Source organism: Apostichopus japonicus, chromosome 9 (genome assembly GCF_037975245.1).
Source record: "Apostichopus japonicus isolate 1M-3 chromosome 9, ASM3797524v1, whole genome shotgun sequence".
Taxonomy (NCBI): Eukaryota; Metazoa; Echinodermata; class Holothuroidea; order Aspidochirotida; family Stichopodidae; genus Apostichopus; species Apostichopus japonicus.
In genome coordinates this window covers 2,227,508-2,248,223 of record NC_092569.1, presented here as the reverse complement: position 1 = coordinate 2,248,223, position 20,716 = coordinate 2,227,508, and the positions used below count along the sequence as shown (strand labels likewise).

Below are 20,716 nucleotides of genomic sequence, written 5' to 3'. Positions count from 1 at the left end.
TCTTTAAATTTAATTTGTACAAATTCAAAGAAATCATAGAACAGAATGAAAATAACTGCAGCTCAAGTTTCTGATAAATCAAAGTCTTAATGTCGTCAACTAATACTATACATAATTTACACACTATATACTTTTATCATTTGTATAGTAAAAACGGTTATCTATATTCAAACATTGATGGCATCAAAAAGTTCCCATACATACCAGCATATTTCTCAATGCTATGGTGGAAGTGAAATCGAACACCGTTCAAAGGCATCGAGTGGAATTTTATAAAGTTTTAGTTATGATTTATAATATGTACAAAGAAATCAATATATAGGTTATTACGGTCAAGGGTTGTGCTCATCATATACTTTGTTTGCCCACGAAGTTATCTAAGAATATTATTATTAGACAGATTTTTTAGTCTCTTTCATGCCGACCGCCCCTGCCCCCCCCTCCAACCCACACCCCTACGTCTTTCTTCCTCTCTATCTCTCTACCTCGCTGTCTCTCTACTTGCCTATTGGGATAATAAAAAATATATGTGCTTTTCTTGTGCAGTCTGTGAGGTATCTAATTTTGTTTTTAAATGTGTATTTGTGGTAGAATATATAAATGCTTACACTGTTGTGATAACTACATCTTACGGAAAAAAAAAACTTCCAAGTTGCATTACTCAAAAACTGAATAAATAATAATGAGGGTGTGGTTTAGGTCCAGGAATGTGAATATATTAGCATATCAAAGAAAGGCCAGACCGCCAGCCCATCGACTTCCGGAAGGTTTCGGTATTGTGCCCATATATACTCTACACACTACTCACTGCTGTATGCACACTGTTGGAAATATGGTTGCACCCTGTTTGGTACCCGTGGATGGGACGTACCCATCATGGGAACCGATAATATTAAAGGGGAACGATCTGTTATGAATTGAAGAAAATGTCTCCATTCGGATGTAGAGGACAAAATAATTTACGAAATGGGGAATTCCTGTTGAGTTGTCTGTATTTTATTGAAACATTTATAAGATAGCTGTCTCATTAAAGAGGAGACAAAAACAAAGGGGAGGTGGAAGAGAGTGGTGAAGAGGGGGGGGGGAGGGGTGAGGGGGGTTGGGGGATTCAGAGAACTGTCTAAGAAGAAGAAGGAATTGAACTAGGGGGTAGTTGGGGTGGAAGTGAACTTTAGTCAAACTATAGCACACAAGGACCCACAGAGCATAGCCTATATCATATGTGCACCAACGAAGGACGACAGATGACAGCGCCCTCGGTCAACATCTTCGAAACACTGAGAAGCACCATTTGGAGAACAAAAGAAAGGCAAGAAAAAATGTTAGTTTGTATTTATGAGTTCATATCTGTATTTATAGATGAGAAGAACTGACTTGTGGTCAGTTCAAGTAAAAACAATAACACAATCATAAATATATATCATTTAAATTATTTTTTGTTTAACATTGCACACAAAGAATTAAAAAAGAAATGAAAAAATTGGAAATGATTGATATATACTATAATTTAGTTGAAGTTACAGAAGATACTACTTTGGTAAAAGAGGAAATATTTCCACATGCAAGTGAAGGGTTTGTGATTTTACTTAAAACTTATCGGTCGGAGGATTTAAGATGGTTCTGCCCGTACTTTGTGTGACCATGGAAACGAGTAACTTGCATATATCTATAAATCAATGGCTTTCTTTAACTCTTAACATATGATATTTGTATATAAAATATATACCCCATTTAAAAATGATCAAGCTAAAAAAAGAAATAAGAAAACAACCTTCTTTACTGACTTGCATTACCAGATATCACTCACAAAATGAAAAATTTATTTCAACAGCCTGCCATAAATTGGACTTCAGAGTTCAATATTTCAATTATGTCCAAGGAAATAATAACGAGAAACATAAACCAGGAAATAATGTTTAGTTGTTTTTAGGGTCAAACAGCTCATTTTTCTGTAGACTTTTCAATATGTTGAGGCATTCCTGTGTATTTACTCTACATGTTACATACACTATATTCCTGATTGGCTGGTAGTTAGCATAATTAGTAAAGACAGGTAATTTAAAAAAAATAGTGGACAGCATTATTCATTTTCGACACAATTGGCTAAATTCTTTGGATAAATTATTGTGAGATATTCTACTTTGTGACCATCTGTATTGAAGTTTGAATACAGGTAAATTGTAGATAAATTTGCATATATTGACAAAACCCAACAAAATATGCTCTGAATATAACTGAGTCATAGTCTGCCAAGTAAATTTGACTGTTTATTATTATATTTTTTTTAAACTGAAAGAGAAAGTTTTAAGCACTGAGACCTTTTATACGGCATTAAATTAGAACCGGAAATCCTCGGCAATAAAAAGTATCTTGCAGGGAAGAAATTGGCCTATAATAAATATCTCTTAAAACTTAAAACTTGTATCGATGTTCATTGACAACGGACAAATCGGAATCTAAAAAAAATAAAACTGTATGAGTGTGAAGCAAACCCCACATACGGATTCAGTCATTGGAAACGATACTATGATTTATACACACACCTGTTACGGAACTCATGTATACATATGATATCTCTGCCACTCAAATGGATGATCCTTTTGTTGAATTTGTTTGTTTAATCAAATATGCTGAAATTTTTTGGCATGTTTTAGTCAAAACCACAGCCTCATAGCATTTTGTATTATGAAGATATGAAATTTTTTAAAAATCAAATTTTGTGATATTTTGTGAATGCACCTGGCAACAGCAGAGCAAAATGGAGTCATCGCAGCAATTTAGATGAAAATGTTTCTTTTTTCTCTCTCTATGTCTTTATAATATTTATCGCACCTTCTCAGAGAGTAAAATAATATTTCTTCAAAAGAAAGTTTGATTAAATACTATCTATAGAGAAACACTGCCATCTATGCAATTATTCCAAACGTGTAATATTTCAAATTGATTATAATAGATATAGTAAGCTTTTGAATAACTTTTTACCATAATGACATCACAGACAATCCACTGTGAGTCACTCACAGGAAAGAATCGTGGGCTCAGCCTAGATCAAAACAGACTATATTCAATCAACCATACCTGAAATTAGTTACATGATATTTAGATGATATTTAGGTTTTCATTTAACAGTGAAGAATAGTGTCTGCCACTGGATGTATCCCTTTAAAGAGGGCCTTTGTATAACCTCATAATTTCCACTCATTCCCACAAAAGGTTGCCCTTTCCCACCAATTCTGTACTTTCTTTGAAACAAACATCACAACTGGGACAACCAATAGTGTTCTATATATGCCTAACACACACTTCGACAAATAAAAACTGTAACAATACCAATATTAGTATAAGATCACCATGGAGGGCTCGAAAGACAAACATCTGGAAGATTGGCAGTGATTGGCTAAACCTTGTCACATATGTAGTCTGCTTAACAGTCTGACATGTTATGCATTATTCATGATATGCATTATTCATGATATGCATTATTCATGATATTACAGTAGATACACAGCCCCTTGAAACAAGCATGGCCTATCATCCCTAAGTCTGCTGAACGATGTATACAACAGTCTAACATTCTGTGCATAATAACAGCAGACGCACACATAAACTGTACACTGAGGCACACGGAATGAATTGTCGTAAAGGAAGGTCTGGTAACCGGGTATCAATCTTACATTTAAAACAATAGACATACCATACAATAGACATCATACAACATACACATCACACATACAAATACAACATAAACATCACATATACACAAAATAAACATCACATATACTGTACACAACATACACATGTATGTATACAAAGACATCACACACATACAATAGACATCAGATTACGACTGCATACCCAAACATGACACATCTTAAAAGGCAAGTCTGCTAAACACCTTGAATCATTCTGTGAGGTAATGTGATCTATAGGTCTACATGAACAACAGCCTATGGAATACAACTTACTGTATTCATTGATACACAAAACCATGGAAGTCTGATACTGACTAACACAGACTTCATGGAATCTAGCACACTAGCATGCACTTGGATATCAGTCCTGTATGCTACTAAATAGTTATGACATTATAGAGTCTTTCGTTCTAGCAAACAGTCCGAAACTTACTGTCACAGTTGTCATGTGTCACGGATGTCATGTGTCAGCCTATCACGAAACTTCATGGAAACTAGCAGACTAGAGTGCACTTGGATATCAGTCCTGTATGCTACTAAATAGTTACGACATTATCAAAGTGTTTCGGTCTAGCAAACAGTCCGAAACTTGCTGTCACAGATGTCATGTGTCACGGATGTCATGTGTCAGCTTATCACGAAACTTCATGGAACCTAGCAGACTAGAGTGCACTTCGATATCAGTCCTGTATGCTACTAAATAGTAACGACATTATCAAAGTCTTCCGGTCTATCAAACAGTCTGACACTGACTGTCACATGTCACAGATGTCATGTGTCAGCCTGCCACAAAACTTCATGGAACCTAGCAGACTAGCGTGCACTTGGATATCAGTCCTGTATGCTACTCAATAGTTTCGACATTATCAAAGTCTTTCGGTCTAGCAAACAGTCTGACACTGACTGTCACATGTCACAGATGTCATGTGTCAGCCTGCCACAAAACTTCATGGAACCTAGCAGACTAGCGTGCACTTGGATATCAGTCCTGTATGCTACTCAATAGTTTCGACATTATCAAAGTCTTTCGGTCTAGCAAACAGTCTGAAACTTACTGTCACAGTTGTCATGTGTCACGGATGTCATGTGTCAGCCTGCCACAAAACTTCATGGATTCTAGCAAAGTGTGTCTGAAAGTATTTATATTATATCTTCAAGACAGACTGTTTTAAGCCCACAAATCTAAATGAGGAATCAACTGAAAAAAATTTTAAAAAATATTAACCTAACTTCTTTTTACAGTGTTCCAAAGGAATCGCCTAGACTTAAATTTTGCAAATTTGAAATGCAAATTTTCAAGCAGGATGTTAAAGTTTTTGCTTCCTTTTTTCATCACCTCGGTAAATTGAGGGTACACTGGGACTATCCTCTTAGGTATATATCTGGTTCGTGTCAAACTGAACATACCAGATATCTGGTATGATACTCTACTCTGGAGCCACAAAACAGCTTGGAGGAATGGTTTTATTCCATCCCCTCCTCGTCCCAATTTGAATACATAATTTGCAAGAGAGGTCATACCTGGCTTTCGTGCCACAACTTCTTTCCGTTTGAATGGCTATGTGGTGGTGGACTCAGAACATGATTGGAATGGTTTGAATTTGGTGTAATCTCGTTGCAACTGCTCCTAGTATCTATTCTTACGTCTAAAGGTTCTCCGAACATCTGCATGCTTCGGCGACTATTGTCTAAAGGTTCTCCGAACATCTGCATGCTTCGGCGACCTCCTCTCGTGAAGAGGTTACCCTCCAGTGGGTCGCGTTGTTTGCTATGGTCCACCTCGTCCATACCCCTGTTCTCCCATGGCTGGAGAGTCCTGCCTTCTACCGTTTTCTTGTGACAAGGAAACTCTATGTTCGGATGAAGGAAACAGTAGTAGGACACCATGAAGAACAGACCGATGAAGAACCCTCCCCAGACTAGGATGAACGCCGGGATGGCGTACCATTTGGCGCTGGGTATGCCATCGTCGCTGTAATACCAGAACCCGAACAGGAGGGTGTTTTCCAGAAAGACTACGGAATAGAATATGATGGCTCGATATAGCGTTCGACCTTCCTTCATATTGAAGAAACTGAATATATATATGATCCCTATCACGCCATCAAAGAACCACTCCTCCAGCGAGGTATTGCAAAAATCTGTCTTCTGGTAGATCAACCACATGGTCATCAACAGCCAATGGCCTCCCACGATCGGGAAAATGATCCACTTGTAGACAGAGGCGAAGAGGGCCAAGGATATGACCCGGGAGGAGATGGTGAAGGTACGCCACATCATTCGGAAGCCCACCCCGAGGTACCCGATGTTCCTCTTGTCGTGGCGTGACTCTCGCAGGGCCTTGTGGTACGCTTCCAGACCCCAAGCGAGCGAAGATAGCGACGCCAACGCAGATATACCTACAACAGAATGAAATGATAAGTATTAATGGAAATTTCCAAGAGGGGTGCAAAACTCTGGTTTAATTTATTATCAAAAATCAAGTCAGTTTATTAAAAAGTACTTATAATCATTATGCAAAGGAAACAATAAAATAAGGCTTAAAGAAATTAGAAGGATATTTTCCCCCCCTGAGGGAGCTCGGTAAGCCAGCCAGACACTGCCGCATAAAATGCCCAATATATTTGAACTAACCACTGATGACCACCTGCCTAGTGTCCCTTTTCTGCTGAGGACTGGTGCTGGGTTTGGTCACATGCCAATATTTATCTCGCTGTGATTACTTACATTGCTGTCGAAACTGTCTTGAACGGTACACGACTAAAAAGCAAGACTGGCTTCAATTGACTTGTGGCGTGAGCATTAATAAAACCCCCTTTACTGAACCTTGATATAATCTATCATTTTATAGCAACTTTTGACTGGCAATTATATCTGACTAAGGAGCTCTCCTAGCTTTTTTCACCAAAAAGACCCCCTCCCCCCCCCAAAAAAATGATTAGTGAATAATTTAATTCACCAATTTTAAAATAAGTGACTATCATGAGCAAAATAAAAACTGTTCTATAAGAATCGTAAAGATATTTTTCCGAGTCGAAAAACTTGTTCTAACAAGGTTGTAGAATGAGAGGCCAGGAAGATCTGGCCATCTAGGAAGTACAACGCTAAAAAGATTACCAGTTCATGAGGGTGCTGAGGTTGTGAGGAGACAGGTAAGCGAGGATCAAAGTAAATACTGTTGAAACTATTCAGCGATTCCTACTATTTCTTCTTTATATGACATGAAGCTTCATTCCAGGTACTGTAGGCTAAGTGAACTATTTAAGTTATGAAGATCTTGCTATCAAACTTAAAAACTCTTGTACCAAACTCAATGCAAACAGCTGCTGTAAGCACCCTTCGATCAAAAACACACTCGCCTGACAGAAATATGATTTCTGACTAACCAGGAGCAGTTTTACTTTTGGGGGTACAGTGCAAGGACATCAACAGTGCAAAAGTAAAGAATAAACTACCAATGATGGTGCCTTTTGTATTGTAGGTTTGTTTGCTATGTACATACATACGTTCTTCTTGTGATGCCAAAAAAGACAGAAAATTTTAATATTACGTCACAACTAAAGATCCTTCGATAACCATAGTGGTGCACCAAAATCACTAATATCGGCATTACTGGTGTAATTAGATAACTTAGATCGCAATATCGGCAGATACCGGTAATGTGGCCAATATTGCCACTATTATCACATCCCGATAGTGAACGGTGGTCCTTAACTGATAATTGGTGCAACAATAGTTAACACTCAGAATAAACCAATAAATACTGCAACAAAATGAAAATTTGACTGCAACAAAATCTGGCTCAGAATTTGTCAGCATGTCCTGCAGTAGGATTAAGTCAACATTGCCTTTTTTAATGCTTTTGTTACATACAGTAGTAAACGTGATCATTATTGTCATCTTTTTTCAGATTGATTTTACCTGTTATCCAATGAATATCTTCCATTGCATCGTACTGTTTTTTAATGATATAGAGCTGTAACACCAGCTGCGGCGCCGATTCCATGAAGGCCTCCAAGAGACGTAACATGGTGATGTCACGGTACTCGTAAACCATCATACGATAATTCATCATCCTCTTTGTATGTGAGTCTGACTCATCTCGACTCCTCCAACCATACTTCAGTGTCCTCCAGTATCTGTGAAGAGATATCGTGTGGTATATTATCGAGGCCAAAGGTCATCTGTTTGGCTCACAAATATGTATGGTACAAAGTCAACATCTGTAATGCATATATGTTCAACTTTTAATAGAAAGCATTAATGTGTCAACCAATGAGAATTCTGAGTTATCATAAAAAAATAGAACAATGTTATATGACAAATGTTCATTGGATTCCATCCACAGACAGTGCTATAGTTGCAACATGTAAGTGACTATTGGAAGTATGGGAAAATCTACATGTATATATATAATGTTCACAAATTAGTGTCAAATGAGCAGTACAGTTACAAATGCTGGTGCTGCAATCACGAATGGTAATTGTAGATTTGGAAGAAATTGATACTCCCAACCCTGAACTGGTTTGGATATTAATGAACAATGACCTCACCTATCTCCTCACAACCATTACACTCAAGTGCTTTGGGGGACATGGTAGAGGTAGAGTGCGGTTGTTATGAGCAGATAGGGAAGTGAGGAGTGAAATGGATACTGAAGTGTACCTTGGAAAGGAAAATATATATTACTTGTAGTAGTGTTAAGACCATACATTCTACAAAATGTTGGCCTCAAAGATTCGAACAGGAAACTTACAGTCTAAGTCCACTAATAGCAAAAAGTCATTCTCACACTTGTTAAGCAAAAATAGAGAGAACTGACACCTATCAAACAGAATAAAATAAAACTGTTAGCAAACTGCTTATCCACTAGAGAGCCTGTGTAAGAGAATGTGTAAACGTAAGTTGGCCTGACGTTTTGATTCTAGCAGGATCTTCTTCAGAGGCTAAACTTACTTTTACACTCTAGTGGATAAGCAGTTTGCTAACAGTTTTATTTTATTTTGATTTTCAGCTGCTCTTTTACTGTATCCCTTTGGGTGATCCTCCTTATCTACTTTGTACTTGTATTTGTATTCTTGTGTTTCATTTCATTTTTATCATTTAACCTGCCTGTATTCTGTGCGTGTTTTTGTCCCTTCTACTTTACTGTACGTTATTTGTCATTTAGCCTCTGAAGAAGATCCTGTTAGGATCGAAACGTCAGGCCAACTTACTTTTACACACCTATCAAACAGATTAACATTACACATCACATAAATTAATACCATCTGATGAGAACTTAAAACAGGGTCAATGCTTTCCTTTCACTTTGCCATTGTCATAAATCTACTTAAACGACCATGTTTTGGTAACTTTTTCGTTCCAGAAATTAATGAAGAAATATACGCAATCCTACTACAGATCAGTGAAACAAAGCATGGGGCAGACAAATATAGCTTTGGTTTCATATATTTACTTTTGGTTTGTTCATCAATGTTATGTAAACATTAACAACCAGTCTAATCTCTGTGAGTTATTCATTAATGGGTTGTAAAATTAGTTACCTGTGCCAGTGAACCTTTGTTTTGTAAACAAAGTCAAACTGATAAGGTGTGTTGTTTCTTTCTTATACGAGCAACACAATCCAGCTAAAGGATGCTATATATGTATTGTACACAGGAGTCATTCAGACATTGACCTACCTATGGGCAAAACACAGCTAATAAATTTATCTCCTGAAGCATTTTTAATTCAAATTGTTATGAATACACTAAAAAAATCACATTATAGCTTCTGCATCATAATTAATTTTAAGCCTAAATTAGTATGCAGAAGTTATTATGTACTTTTTATTTTAAGAATGTTAACTGTAAACCTGACAATGATTCCTATTGCAAAATTAGGTCTCATGAATTAGGCAAACTCTACAATGATGACAATAAACCCAAACGTAGTGTGGGCGATCATTGCAAACATCATGCCATCATTGTGTGTTTACCTCGTAACTCCCAAGTTAACCTCTAACTAACTTATCTGCAAACTGTGTTCAGCATTGAAGACAGTGATGTATGGCTATTTGCATCATGAGCATAACTGTAAGTTTAAAGAACAAAATTGGATTTTGAAGTGAAATGTGTACCCAAAGCTTACAAGATACCTGTATCCAGTGTGTGTGTTTATCAGTGGGTGGGTGGCTGTTAGTGCAACATCCACTCTCTTTAACAACACCTGTCCTGCCAGCAATCAAAATAATAGGTTCTGCAGGGTACACTGGGCTGGAGGGAGGTGACCTAACCGAGGATGATTCTAGAGTATATATACCACCCCCAACATACAAGCCTCACCAGTCCATCACCAATTGGTCACTCATGCTCAGAATGTCAATTAGCATTTTAGGGCCACCCTCAATTTCTCCCTCAAAGCACAAGTCCTCAAGTGCTGAGACAATTAATTTGTCTCATTTAACAATCCCTGATGACCAGCCTCATTTTCTAATGCACGCTTCTTTTTTTGCCACAACCCCCACCCCCTTTTTGGACATAACTACATGAGCTCAACATTTCTATACCTGTGAGTCAAGAAGAGTACAACTGACCTTTTAATAGCACCGAGTTGAAAGATGTGGAAGAGAAGCCATTCAGCCCAGCTCAAGAGTTTGGCCATAAAGCCCTTACCCTTGTGCCAATCCTCTTTGCTGATATCGATGATGAACCACCTCAGACTGAAATACTGGAGCGTAACACTCGGTACAAGAACAAATGCAAACGTCATAATTGCCCACAAATAATCTGAGTCGAACAGGTATTGCACTGCTACGACGATATCTGTCACTATGTCTGCCACATATGTGAACATGCCACTCAACATGAACAGGGCATCTAAAATGGAGAAGTTCAGTTTGAAGTCATGGGGCATTGCCGCAGTGTTGAACACATCATCGCTGGTGGCTTCCAGGTCATGCGGTGGTGTTAAAGCTGTTGGTGATGTTTGCAGAGGTGGAGTGCGGGCTGAAAAACTAGTTGGTCCACCCACATCTGGGTTGGAAGAATGCTTCCTTGAGTCCCCCATCACCAATGTATACGACTATAATAGTTCACATCGATGGTGCTGTAAATATAATTTAAGAGGAGAAACAATATATACAGTAGGCTTCGTAGCTAGCTACCTAAAGGGTGTGAAGACGTGAGCACCAAGAAACATCTAATGCCAGTACTTTGACCTAGTTTCGAATGAGGTGTAACAGAAGTGTTAAACGCCACCCAGAAAATGCACACACAGCTTGCTACTGTCGGTAATTAGACACTAGTGTACAGTCAGTACATGCAGCTGCGGTCAATACCCACTGCACAGTATACAAACGATACAGCAATCATCTCAGGTCCAGCTAATTAAGGTATCACGTTTCATTACTGTCTGCATTTTGTTGCGACACAAACAAAACGTCACTTGCAAGCAACTGAAAGTTAACTTGTTCAGATGACCGTACGCAGTTTGCGGCGAGTCTTCAATGCCTTTAAATGTATGGCAATATACCTACAGTATTTGGAAGCTTTAAAAGATGCACATGCTGGAGTAAGACTGAGTCACTATTAGCCCTTAAGTTCTGAACTGTTGCATTGGTATTAGTCAGCAGATAATGTCTTGGAAATGACTCATAGTTAGTATAGGACATCTAGCTGAAGTGAAATATGCTAGCTAGGATTTTTTTCCTTCTTTGTTTCTTTCCTTTTCATGAAAACTAACCAAGACCTAGTGAACTAATCATTGACATGTGAGACATTTAGTTAACTTCTGCTTCTGTTATGTACTCGTTAAAAAACCCCTCTCGGGTATCACAACAATATTAACACTTATGAAGTTAGCTATTCGATAAACTATGGTGCAAAAGTACATTAATTACTGATTGCAAATTCAGACATATGGTGGCAGTAAGGCCTTTGACCTACATATTAGTTAGTCCTAAGGCTCGATAGAAACTGAAGAAGTTTGGCCTACACTACAGTACTGTACGTATCGGTCTATCTTATACCATGTCCAAAATTTGATATCATTTCGAAATTATCCCCAACGCCTTTGAACAAGTAATATCACGAATACTTCGCTGGCTTCCTACTCCTAATGAAAACAACATTCTAGTTGGTAGGCTTGTGCATGCAAACAATAGATACCGACACATACAGTAATCACTCAACTACGTTAGTCATTGTGACGTTTGTAGGCCTGTGACTCTTCACTCTTGACTCCGGCAGGGCCTCCGAATTTGTTTATGTCTGATGCACTGAATTTCACTAAATTACATCAGTCTTACCGGTTTCCATTCGACCATTCACAAATTTCAGTCTACAGCATAGCCAGGATTTGGTGTTATCAGGTCAACGGTTTGGGCCCCTTGTAGACTTCCTTTCCGTCGGATACGGTGCAATGACTGCTTGAGATAACGCGACTCCATGCAGCAGCATGCAAATTTTAAGTTGTTTTATGTGGCATGAAGTACACACTTGACTTACACAATCTGCTATACTTGTTATGAACGGAAATCAGGATTTATTGGTGACCATAATTAAACTTTTTATATATGCTAGGTTAGTATGTTAGTAGCAAAAAATATTATTTGTTAGTATGTTTGTATGTCTGTGTGTACCAGATTTCAAAACGGGACAGAGATTAGTGACGAACAGGAAAACTGCTTAGACACGCACGTATTATGCCGTACTTTGAGGAAAAAAGAGAATGGAACAATGGAAGATGAGTGGATATGGTAAATGGGGATAGGCAGTGGCGGAGCGTCCATACAGTCAGGGGCGGATGGCCCCCCCCCCACCCCCTGAAGGACTCAAGTGGACTGCTGGCGCCCTTTTCAGCTCTTTACCACTTTTTACTTATTCGCGATTATTGACTTTTTTATTGCGCTCTCATCTACCTATTGACATTTGTCACAGTTTGTTGGTGTAATTTGGCGATGACACCTATTTATTCTTCGTTTATCTGCAAATTAGCAAGGCCCGGAAAAGGTCATTTCCGGCAATCTAGGAAGTATCTTTACTCAAAATATGTCTGTACGCTACGCGCCAACCTCTGGTGGCGCTCCGCTTAGATAGTGTCGAAAGCGCCCCTACAGACCATTCTCGCCCTCCTGACCAATACCGATAGTTCCGCCACTGAGGGTAGGGATGTGATGGTAATAGTTAACCTTTTCTTTACAATTAAAAAGCAAGCATTTTTATCCCCATATTTGCTACACGTTAGGTACCTAAGTGTTAAGTAAGTACAACGCTTTCAATGTGGTCCGCTAGATCAATTAGATCCTTACAGCTCTCGCGCTTCACCGACGGACCGCGAACACAAGCGCGCGGCACAAATGTGAATCGCCGAAAACTTTCATGCAATTTTTCCAGACTTTGGTAAACGGTCAGGGCCGTGGCCTGCAGGGGGAAAAGCTGCCCCACCCCCATGAGATTTGCACTTCCAAAATGAAGTCTTTTCTTGAAGTCTTTCTTTTCAGGTCTTTCCGTTGATATAAAGAATCAAGATATTTTTTGTTTGTCAATGATTTACTTGTTTTGTGGCTGTGCAAGAGGGCATGCAGGCACATTTCTTGCAATCTTCTGACGTTCCCTGGGTAGCATCGCCATAGTAACTGGGTGCACATATTTCACATTGTAAACCATCCAGCCGTGTTATCTATGCGGCCTACGACAATGTGAACGCCATTACAGTATGGCTATTTCAGTTAGTTTTCACTGGTGAAATTTCCATATCATTTCCTCTGAGTTTCGTTAGTTAGTCTATAATACTCTTTAGTATGGTTTAGCTTTGATTTTCTCGAGTTTTGTTAGAATAACAGTTAACGGAGGGAGCTCCTAATGCGTGCACCGATGCAGCAGTCTATGTGTTTTATGTAGGCATATCAGGCTGCCTATCAGCTAGCCCCTGTATCAGTGCTCCAATGTTTTAACTAAGAATACTGTCACTAAGGCGCTGTTAATAAGGCTTATATATCAGGGCCTTTTATAACATCTTAATTAGGGCGGGTGCCACGCTCCCCAATCCTCATTCCCCTACACGGGCCCACCCACTCAGCTCATCTGCCCCCCCCCCCCTCACCTCATGATCCAGTAGGTCCCATTTTGGCATGTAAAACAAACTATGATAACACAAACCTAGCAATTACTTTACTCATGAATTCCTCGTATGGCTTCCATTCGGCAAATGTGGGCTATGTATACCATCGGAATGCCCTATAGCGTGTGTTTGCATATTCGATTACAATGTCATGTATCAAACAATATAGCAGAACGTACAAAGTAACGTTAAGTCCTATTTTTACCTGCAAACTGATTTTACCGAGTTTTTTTTTTCTTTTCGGAACTGTAAATTCTAAAACATGAGGTCTGAAAATTAAAAATGTTTATATGCATATTTTACAAGGCCTTACAATATGGTAAGTATTTTGGCAAAAGTTTCCTTGGTACACTAAGCGCCAAGCTAACGATGGCCCTCCGCTTAGATAGTGTCATGATGGTCCCTATTGGGAAATGCCTCCACCCACTAAAAATTTCTTTAAAACGCAATGTTTTATACGCACATCAAAACAACACTATGTAACATTTGGCCGATAAATGTTTGTCGACGTTCCTCAACTCCCCCTCCTCAGAGCCGTATATTCTAAATATACGGCTTTGCCCCTCCTCACAAACTCCCGTCGGCGATTCCCGCCCCCCCCCCCCAAACTGAACTGACACTGAAATTATTTCCTCGATTCTGATTGGCTGATCAAAACCGGAGCGGTAGTCTGCGTTTATTATCAATGAATCCGAACTTCCGAATTGATCCTTAGGGCATGGGTTTGAATCATCTTTAGGTGGTAGGCCTATATTTAATTATATATATTTTATTTCTTTTTCCCAAATCTTTTTCCTTTTTTCTTCCCATTTTTACTTTATATAATCATTTTTCAATTTGTTTTATTATTTAAAATTATAATTTTTCCCACTTAACTTTTATGATTATTTTTATCTGTACTAGGCCCTATGTATTAATCGCAGAGATACCATAGATCTCGTTCGACTTGTCATTAGCTCTACTCATTATCTTGCTGCCTGCATGAATAGGGTTCTTTCTTTCTTTCGGATTCTGTTCCGCCCCGGGAAACCACCCCAAGCTATGGCCCTGTGACCCTGTCTACATCAGTTTCCAAATTATGCCGACGAGTATCTATTAAGTTACTCATTTAACAGCATCTCCGTGGTCAAAGATAGCTATCATACATCCTGACCCTCGATTCTGAGGGTTTGGGGTCTGTTATATCGTCGTTCGGTCCTCTTGGAAGATCGTGGGCCTAACCTTTGAGGATCCTACACGTTGGCGTTTCAATTTTGCGGGCGCACTTCAAATCCTTCACATTGCATGCCCAGAACACTTTCTGTAGCCTAACGTAAGCTGTATCCGTTTTGTTGCTGTGTGGTTCATGTTGTCAATCTGTCACGACAGTTTTGCCGTTTCGTACTTCCGTAGGGCGAAAATCGCCGCTATTTTAAGTCTTCAATATGCCGGCTTCTGGTGGCGAAAAAGAGAAAGAAGTGTCCCTTCACGATAGTGGAGAAGACACAGAAGACGACGAGAGTGAAATTCTAGAGGAAAGTCCATGCGGAAGATGGCAGAAAAGAAGAGTGAAGGTATGTTTACATTCCTTAACTTTCGGAAATCATCTACATGGTGAGTAAGCATCACAACGTGTTATGTATGTAGATGTATGGCAAAGTAAGTGTAGGCCTACTACTAATTGTACAGACTAAACTACACTGTTGCAATATCTAGGAAAGTGTCACAAACACAAAATTGTTGTAGGACTACTTCTTAATACAAGTGTAGTACTATGTCTAACGTTTGACGAAAATGCCAGAAAGGAAGAGATAGAAACGAGGCATACAACAAGGCTTAAAATGTGTACAAACCATGAAGACCTGCTGTGGTGACACTGACTGTGACTCAGTTAATAATATATTAGTTATTACTTAGCCTAGGGGTCTAAACTCAACTAGTTCGGCTTTGGAAATGAAACAAGGATCAGAAAAAAAATTAAGAAGATAAGAGGGACCTTCAGAAATATTTCTGTTTGAATAGGAATTTGATGTGCTACAGTATTTTCAACTACAATTTGATTTTGATGCCTTATTGTTCTTGTGTTGAACTTCAATCAATACTAGGTGCATATTGTTGCAGAAGATAGGCCTATCCAACAAAAATTTGGCAGAGCGGCAATTTCCTTTCATAAATCATACTATTTTAAATGATCCAATCAAGGTCTCACCTATGATATATCTAGGATTTCTCCTTTGTAAAGAAGGAATTGAATTCATGCAAATGTTACCATGAGTTTTTGAAAAATCTTGGGGTATTGTAACATGAGTAGTTACTGCGTTAAAGGGGTGCTGGGCTTATCTGTTAGGACGTTCCTACGGCGTGAGGTGTAGTGAGATAGACTTAGGCTAGAGAAGGAAGCATACAAATTGTGTTGCGTGCATTTCGTACATGTATGTACGAGGTGTATCACTCAAGACCCAGCACACGAATGACATCCAAAACTAACAACAGTTACAGCTAGCTGCTAAGTGCATTTAATATATACAAGTAACACTGAAATACACAGCCGTCTAAACATTTTCACTATACAAATAAGCTTCAATTGACAATATAGACAATTAAACTAACATAACTGACGTGACCTATAACTGTAGGTTTTAACCAACTAGAATAAAATGAATGAACAAACACAACAAGCACCGTGGTCGAGGGTGAACACAACTAAAACCTAAACGTGGTCCAGGGAGCATATTATTAATAACATCACATTCTCCCCTAACTAAACAATTGTCCTAAAGTTAATGTAACTAAACCTAAACAACTACAAGTGTTCTTTAAATGTCCTGTATGAGACAAACTACTACAAACTCTGACTCACAGATCTAACCTGTCCGGTGGCCTTCGAGGCCTTTGCGACCTTCTCAGAGAAGGCACTTCATTACTATCAATTAACTCTAGGCCCTGCTCAAGTTCTACTGGGCCATTGTCCCCGATTGATGATTCCATTTGATCAGTACTTTTCTCCAGTCTTGGGGTAGCTTCCCCGATTGGTGCTAGGTGACGTACAGAGACAGTTGTCTCTCTCCCATCTGACAGCCTAACATGGGCATATTGTGGGTTTGCTTGGATGACCTCGACCTCATCCACTAAAGGATCAGTCTTATGTAACCGAACATGCCTTTTAAGAAGTGCATGACCTGGATTGCAAAGCCATGAAGGGACTGAACACCCTGTTGCAGACTTCCGGGGGAAACTGAAAAACCTTTCATGGGGTGTCACATTTGTTGCCGTGGACAACAGAGATCTGATGGAATGAAGGGCATCTTGTAAGACTTCTTGCCAGTACTTAGGTGGCAAGCTGCGTGCTTCGAGTGCCAATGTAATAGCCTTCCATATGGTGCCATTGTAACGTTCTGCTTGACCGTTTCCTTGTGGGTTATAACTAGTAGTTCTACTACTAGCAATACCCGTGCTTGTTAGAAAGTCTCATAGTTCCTTACTCATGAAGGCTGATCATCGATCTGAATGGATGTAGGACGGCATGCCAAATAAAGCGAAAAGGTGGCAAAGGCATTGGATGACAGTGGACAAAGTCATATCAGAACAAGGAAACACAAACGGGAATCTTGAGAATTCATCAATAATGGTAAGGAAGGAAATGTTTTTGTTTGTGCTTGGCAATGGGCCTTTGAAGTCAATATTAAGCCTTTCAAAGGGCTGGGTTGCCTTGATCAGGTGAGCTTTCTGTGGTTTGTAGAATCTAGGTTTACATTTTGCACAGGTACGGCAAGACGCTGTCATTTTCTTGACATCATCTACAGAGTAGGGAAGGTTCTTTGACCTAACAAAATGAAACATCCTGACAACTCCTGGGTGACTTAAAGCATTATGCAATTCATACAGAATATCAGTGTCCATAGTTGCAGAACAGATTGAGCGTGAAAGCGTATCAGGGGGAACGTTCTCTTTGCCAGGGCGATAGATTATACAGTATCAAAGACATAGCAAGATAGTTCCATCTGCCAACGCATTATTTTCTCATTTTTGATCTTTCCTTTGTGATTAGTGTCAAACATGTACTTGACTGATTTTTGATCTGTCACAAGAACAAAATGTTTCTCAGTAAGGTAATGCCTCCAATGGCGCACAGCTTCTATGATCGCTTGTGCCTCCTTTTCAACTGATGTGTGACGGCGCTCTGAGCCTTGTGAGGTGCGCGAAAAGAAAGCCACTGGGTGACCCACTTGGTTTAGAGTTCCTGCTATTGCAAATTCTGAAGCGTCCGTTTCTACCTGGAATGGGAGAGACTCATCAATGGCAACAACCACTGAATTCTCAATTTCCTTCTTTAATTTCTCAAAAGTCTCATACGCTTCATCTGATATTTGAAACAGTGTGACTGTTGCTAATGGACGAATCTTTCGAGCATAGTCTGGAATCCATTTAGAATAGTAAGCAAAGAATCCAAGTGTAGGTCTTAGTGACTTCATGTTTTCAGGTGATTTGAGTTCACGAAGGGGGCGGAGACGCTCGGGGTCGGGGCGCTTCGTACCATTTTCCACCAGATATTCTAGGATACTTATTTTGGTGGTGGAGAATGTGCATTTGTTCTCATTATACACAATATTCTTTCTCTTTGCAGCCTCTAAAAATCTTTGCAAGTTATGATCATGCTCTTTCTGGTCCCTACCACAAATGGTGATGTCATCCAAATAAGCAAAAGTGTCTGTGAGTTTTTCTTCCTCAATGAAAGAATCCATGATCCTTTGAATGCATGGGACCCCATTCGTGACACCGAAGGGGACTCGAGTAAACTGATAGAGGCTTCCATCTGACTCAAAGGCTGTGTAGCTTTTATCATCTTCCTTGAGTGGTACTTGGTGATATGCGCTGCGCAGGTCAATAGTGCTAAATACTGTACCTGATATTGAGAGATCTTATCCACAGTTTCATCGATTCGTGGAAGTGGGTAACTGTCTTGGAGGGTGAATCTATTAATTGTTTCAGAGTAATCGATGGCAAGTCGTTTCTTGTGGTTTTCGTCTTTGGTAACCACAACTTGAGCTCTCCATGGAGAATTGCTTTTCCCAATGATTCCTTCGCGCAAGAGGCGTTGAGTCTCAGCTGCTATAAATTTCTTGTCATCCGAGCTGTAGCGACGAGATTTTGCAGCTACTGGGTGGATGTCAGGACTAAGGTTAGCAAATAGTTGCGGCGGTTCTGTTCTCAATGTTGTTAAACCGCATAGGACTATGGGAGGAAGATCCCCTCCATACTTCAGTATGACACTTGAATGCTTTTGCTGGAAATCCTGACCGAGTATAACATCCGCACACAATCCTGGTAATACTCCTAAGATCACGTTTTTATAGCAATGCCTGTTGAGAACAATGTCCTCATAACAAAGACCTTTTTTTTTGACAGATAATGAGGACGAGGCCATGTTAACTGAAACCGCCGAAGGTTTTAGTTCCAAAGAGAGTGCTTTAGCGAGCTGTGGGTGAATAAAGCTTTCGGTGCTGCCACTATCTATGAGGCAGTCAGCTAGCCTGCCGTTAATGCTTACTTTTACACTGGCTTTGGCAAGTTTTGGTGGGCTTGCTGCACTTATTGCAGTGGCTAGGGTGGAGAGGGAGGCTGAAGTCTTTGAGTTTGATTTGGATTGACATACCTTGGCAAAATGACCCCTCTTATCACACTTGTTACATGTCTCGTCTCTCGCAGGGCATCGTGAACGTGGGTGCTTTGCATATCCACAAAAGAAACACTTTGCAGTAGTTGTGGATGCGCTATCAATAGTTTCCATTAGTGGTTCAGGTCTGATGTCACTTTTTACTGCAGCACTTTGGGGTGTCGGTGTAGGGGGTCCATGAAGAGTATACAATTCTGAGTTCTTTTGTGCTGATTCGAGTGCATGAGCTTGATCATGCATTGTTTGCAAATCAAGAGTTTTGTTTTCTAGGAGCCTTTGTCTTATGGAAGGGGAAAGTAAGCCACTTATGAAAGAGTCACGAATGTATTCATCGCGATATGCTTCTGCTGTGACTGACTTAAAGTTGCAATCATTAGCAAGAGTTTACAGAGCTTGCAAATATGTATCCAAGGACTCACCAGGTTCTTGACGTCTAGTCGCTAACAGATGGCGAGCCAAAATCTCGTTCTTTGGTTTAACATACAAGTCGCCAAGGATTTTAATTGCTGTCTCGTATGTACAGTAGTACAGTCCGCTATCGATTCGTATACTTTAGGCGAAACGAAGTTAGTAAGTATACATAGCTTGTTAGGCTCTCCTGTGAGAACAGATATGAAATTTTCTAATGTCCTAAACCAGTGTTTCCATGCTTTAGCAGCATTTTCAGAGTTTGAATCTGCATCAAAACGTTCTGGGCGTAGAATGCTATCCATTTTAGAATCTAGTTGGTTAAACTGACGTTACCTATAACTGTAGGTTTTAACCAACTAGAATGAAATGAATGAACAAACACAACAAGACCAACCTGAAGCTATCCCAGGATTCATCACAGGATTCATCCCAGGATTCATCACAGGATTCATCCCAGGATTCTGAAGCTATCACAGGATTCATCCCAGGATTCAGATTCATCCCAGGATTCATCACAGGATTCAAATCCTGGGATGAATCTGAATCCTGGGATGAATCCTGTGATGAATCCTGGGATAAATCTGAATCCTGGGATGAATCCTGTGATAGCTTCTGAATCCTGGGATGAATCCTGGGATGAATCTGAATCCTGGGATGAATCCTGTGATAGCTTCAGAATCCTGTGATGAATCCTGGGATGAATCTGAATCCTGGGATGAATCCTGTGATGAATCCTGGGATAAATCTGAATCCTGGGATGAATCCTGTGATAGCTTCAGAATCCTGTGGTGAATCCTGTGATGAATCCTGGGATGAATCCTGTGATGAATCCTGGGATGAATCTGAATCCTGGGAT

The 20,716-nt window shown here is 39.6% G+C and overlaps 2 protein-coding genes across 2 annotated transcripts in view; one reads left to right on the top strand and one right to left on the bottom strand.

Annotated features, from left to right (window-relative positions):
* Positions 1-1,322: 1,322 nt before the first annotated feature.
* LOC139973333 (XK-related protein 6-like) lies at positions 1,323-12,174 on the bottom strand. The gene is made up of 4 exons (XM_071979946.1): positions 11,983-12,174; positions 10,270-10,781; positions 7,614-7,831; positions 1,323-6,091 (listed from the first exon to the last, which is right to left on the bottom strand). Exons 2-4 carry the CDS (start codon positions 10,740-10,742, stop codon positions 5,208-5,210), a joined length of 1,575 nt encoding a protein of 524 aa, XP_071836047.1. The 5' UTR covers positions 10,743-10,781; positions 11,983-12,174; the 3' UTR covers positions 1,323-5,207.
* Positions 12,175-15,090: 2,916 nt separating this feature from the next.
* LOC139973284 (nuclear receptor-binding protein-like) overlaps positions 15,091-20,716 on the top strand; it is a 30,436-nt gene continuing 24,810 nt past the window's right edge. Inside the window, exon 1 of the mRNA XM_071979847.1 lies at positions 15,091-15,349. Within this exon, the coding sequence (XP_071835948.1) occupies positions 15,221-15,349 (129 nt within the window). The 5' untranslated portion in view covers positions 15,091-15,220. The remainder of the gene's footprint in view (positions 15,350-20,716) is intronic.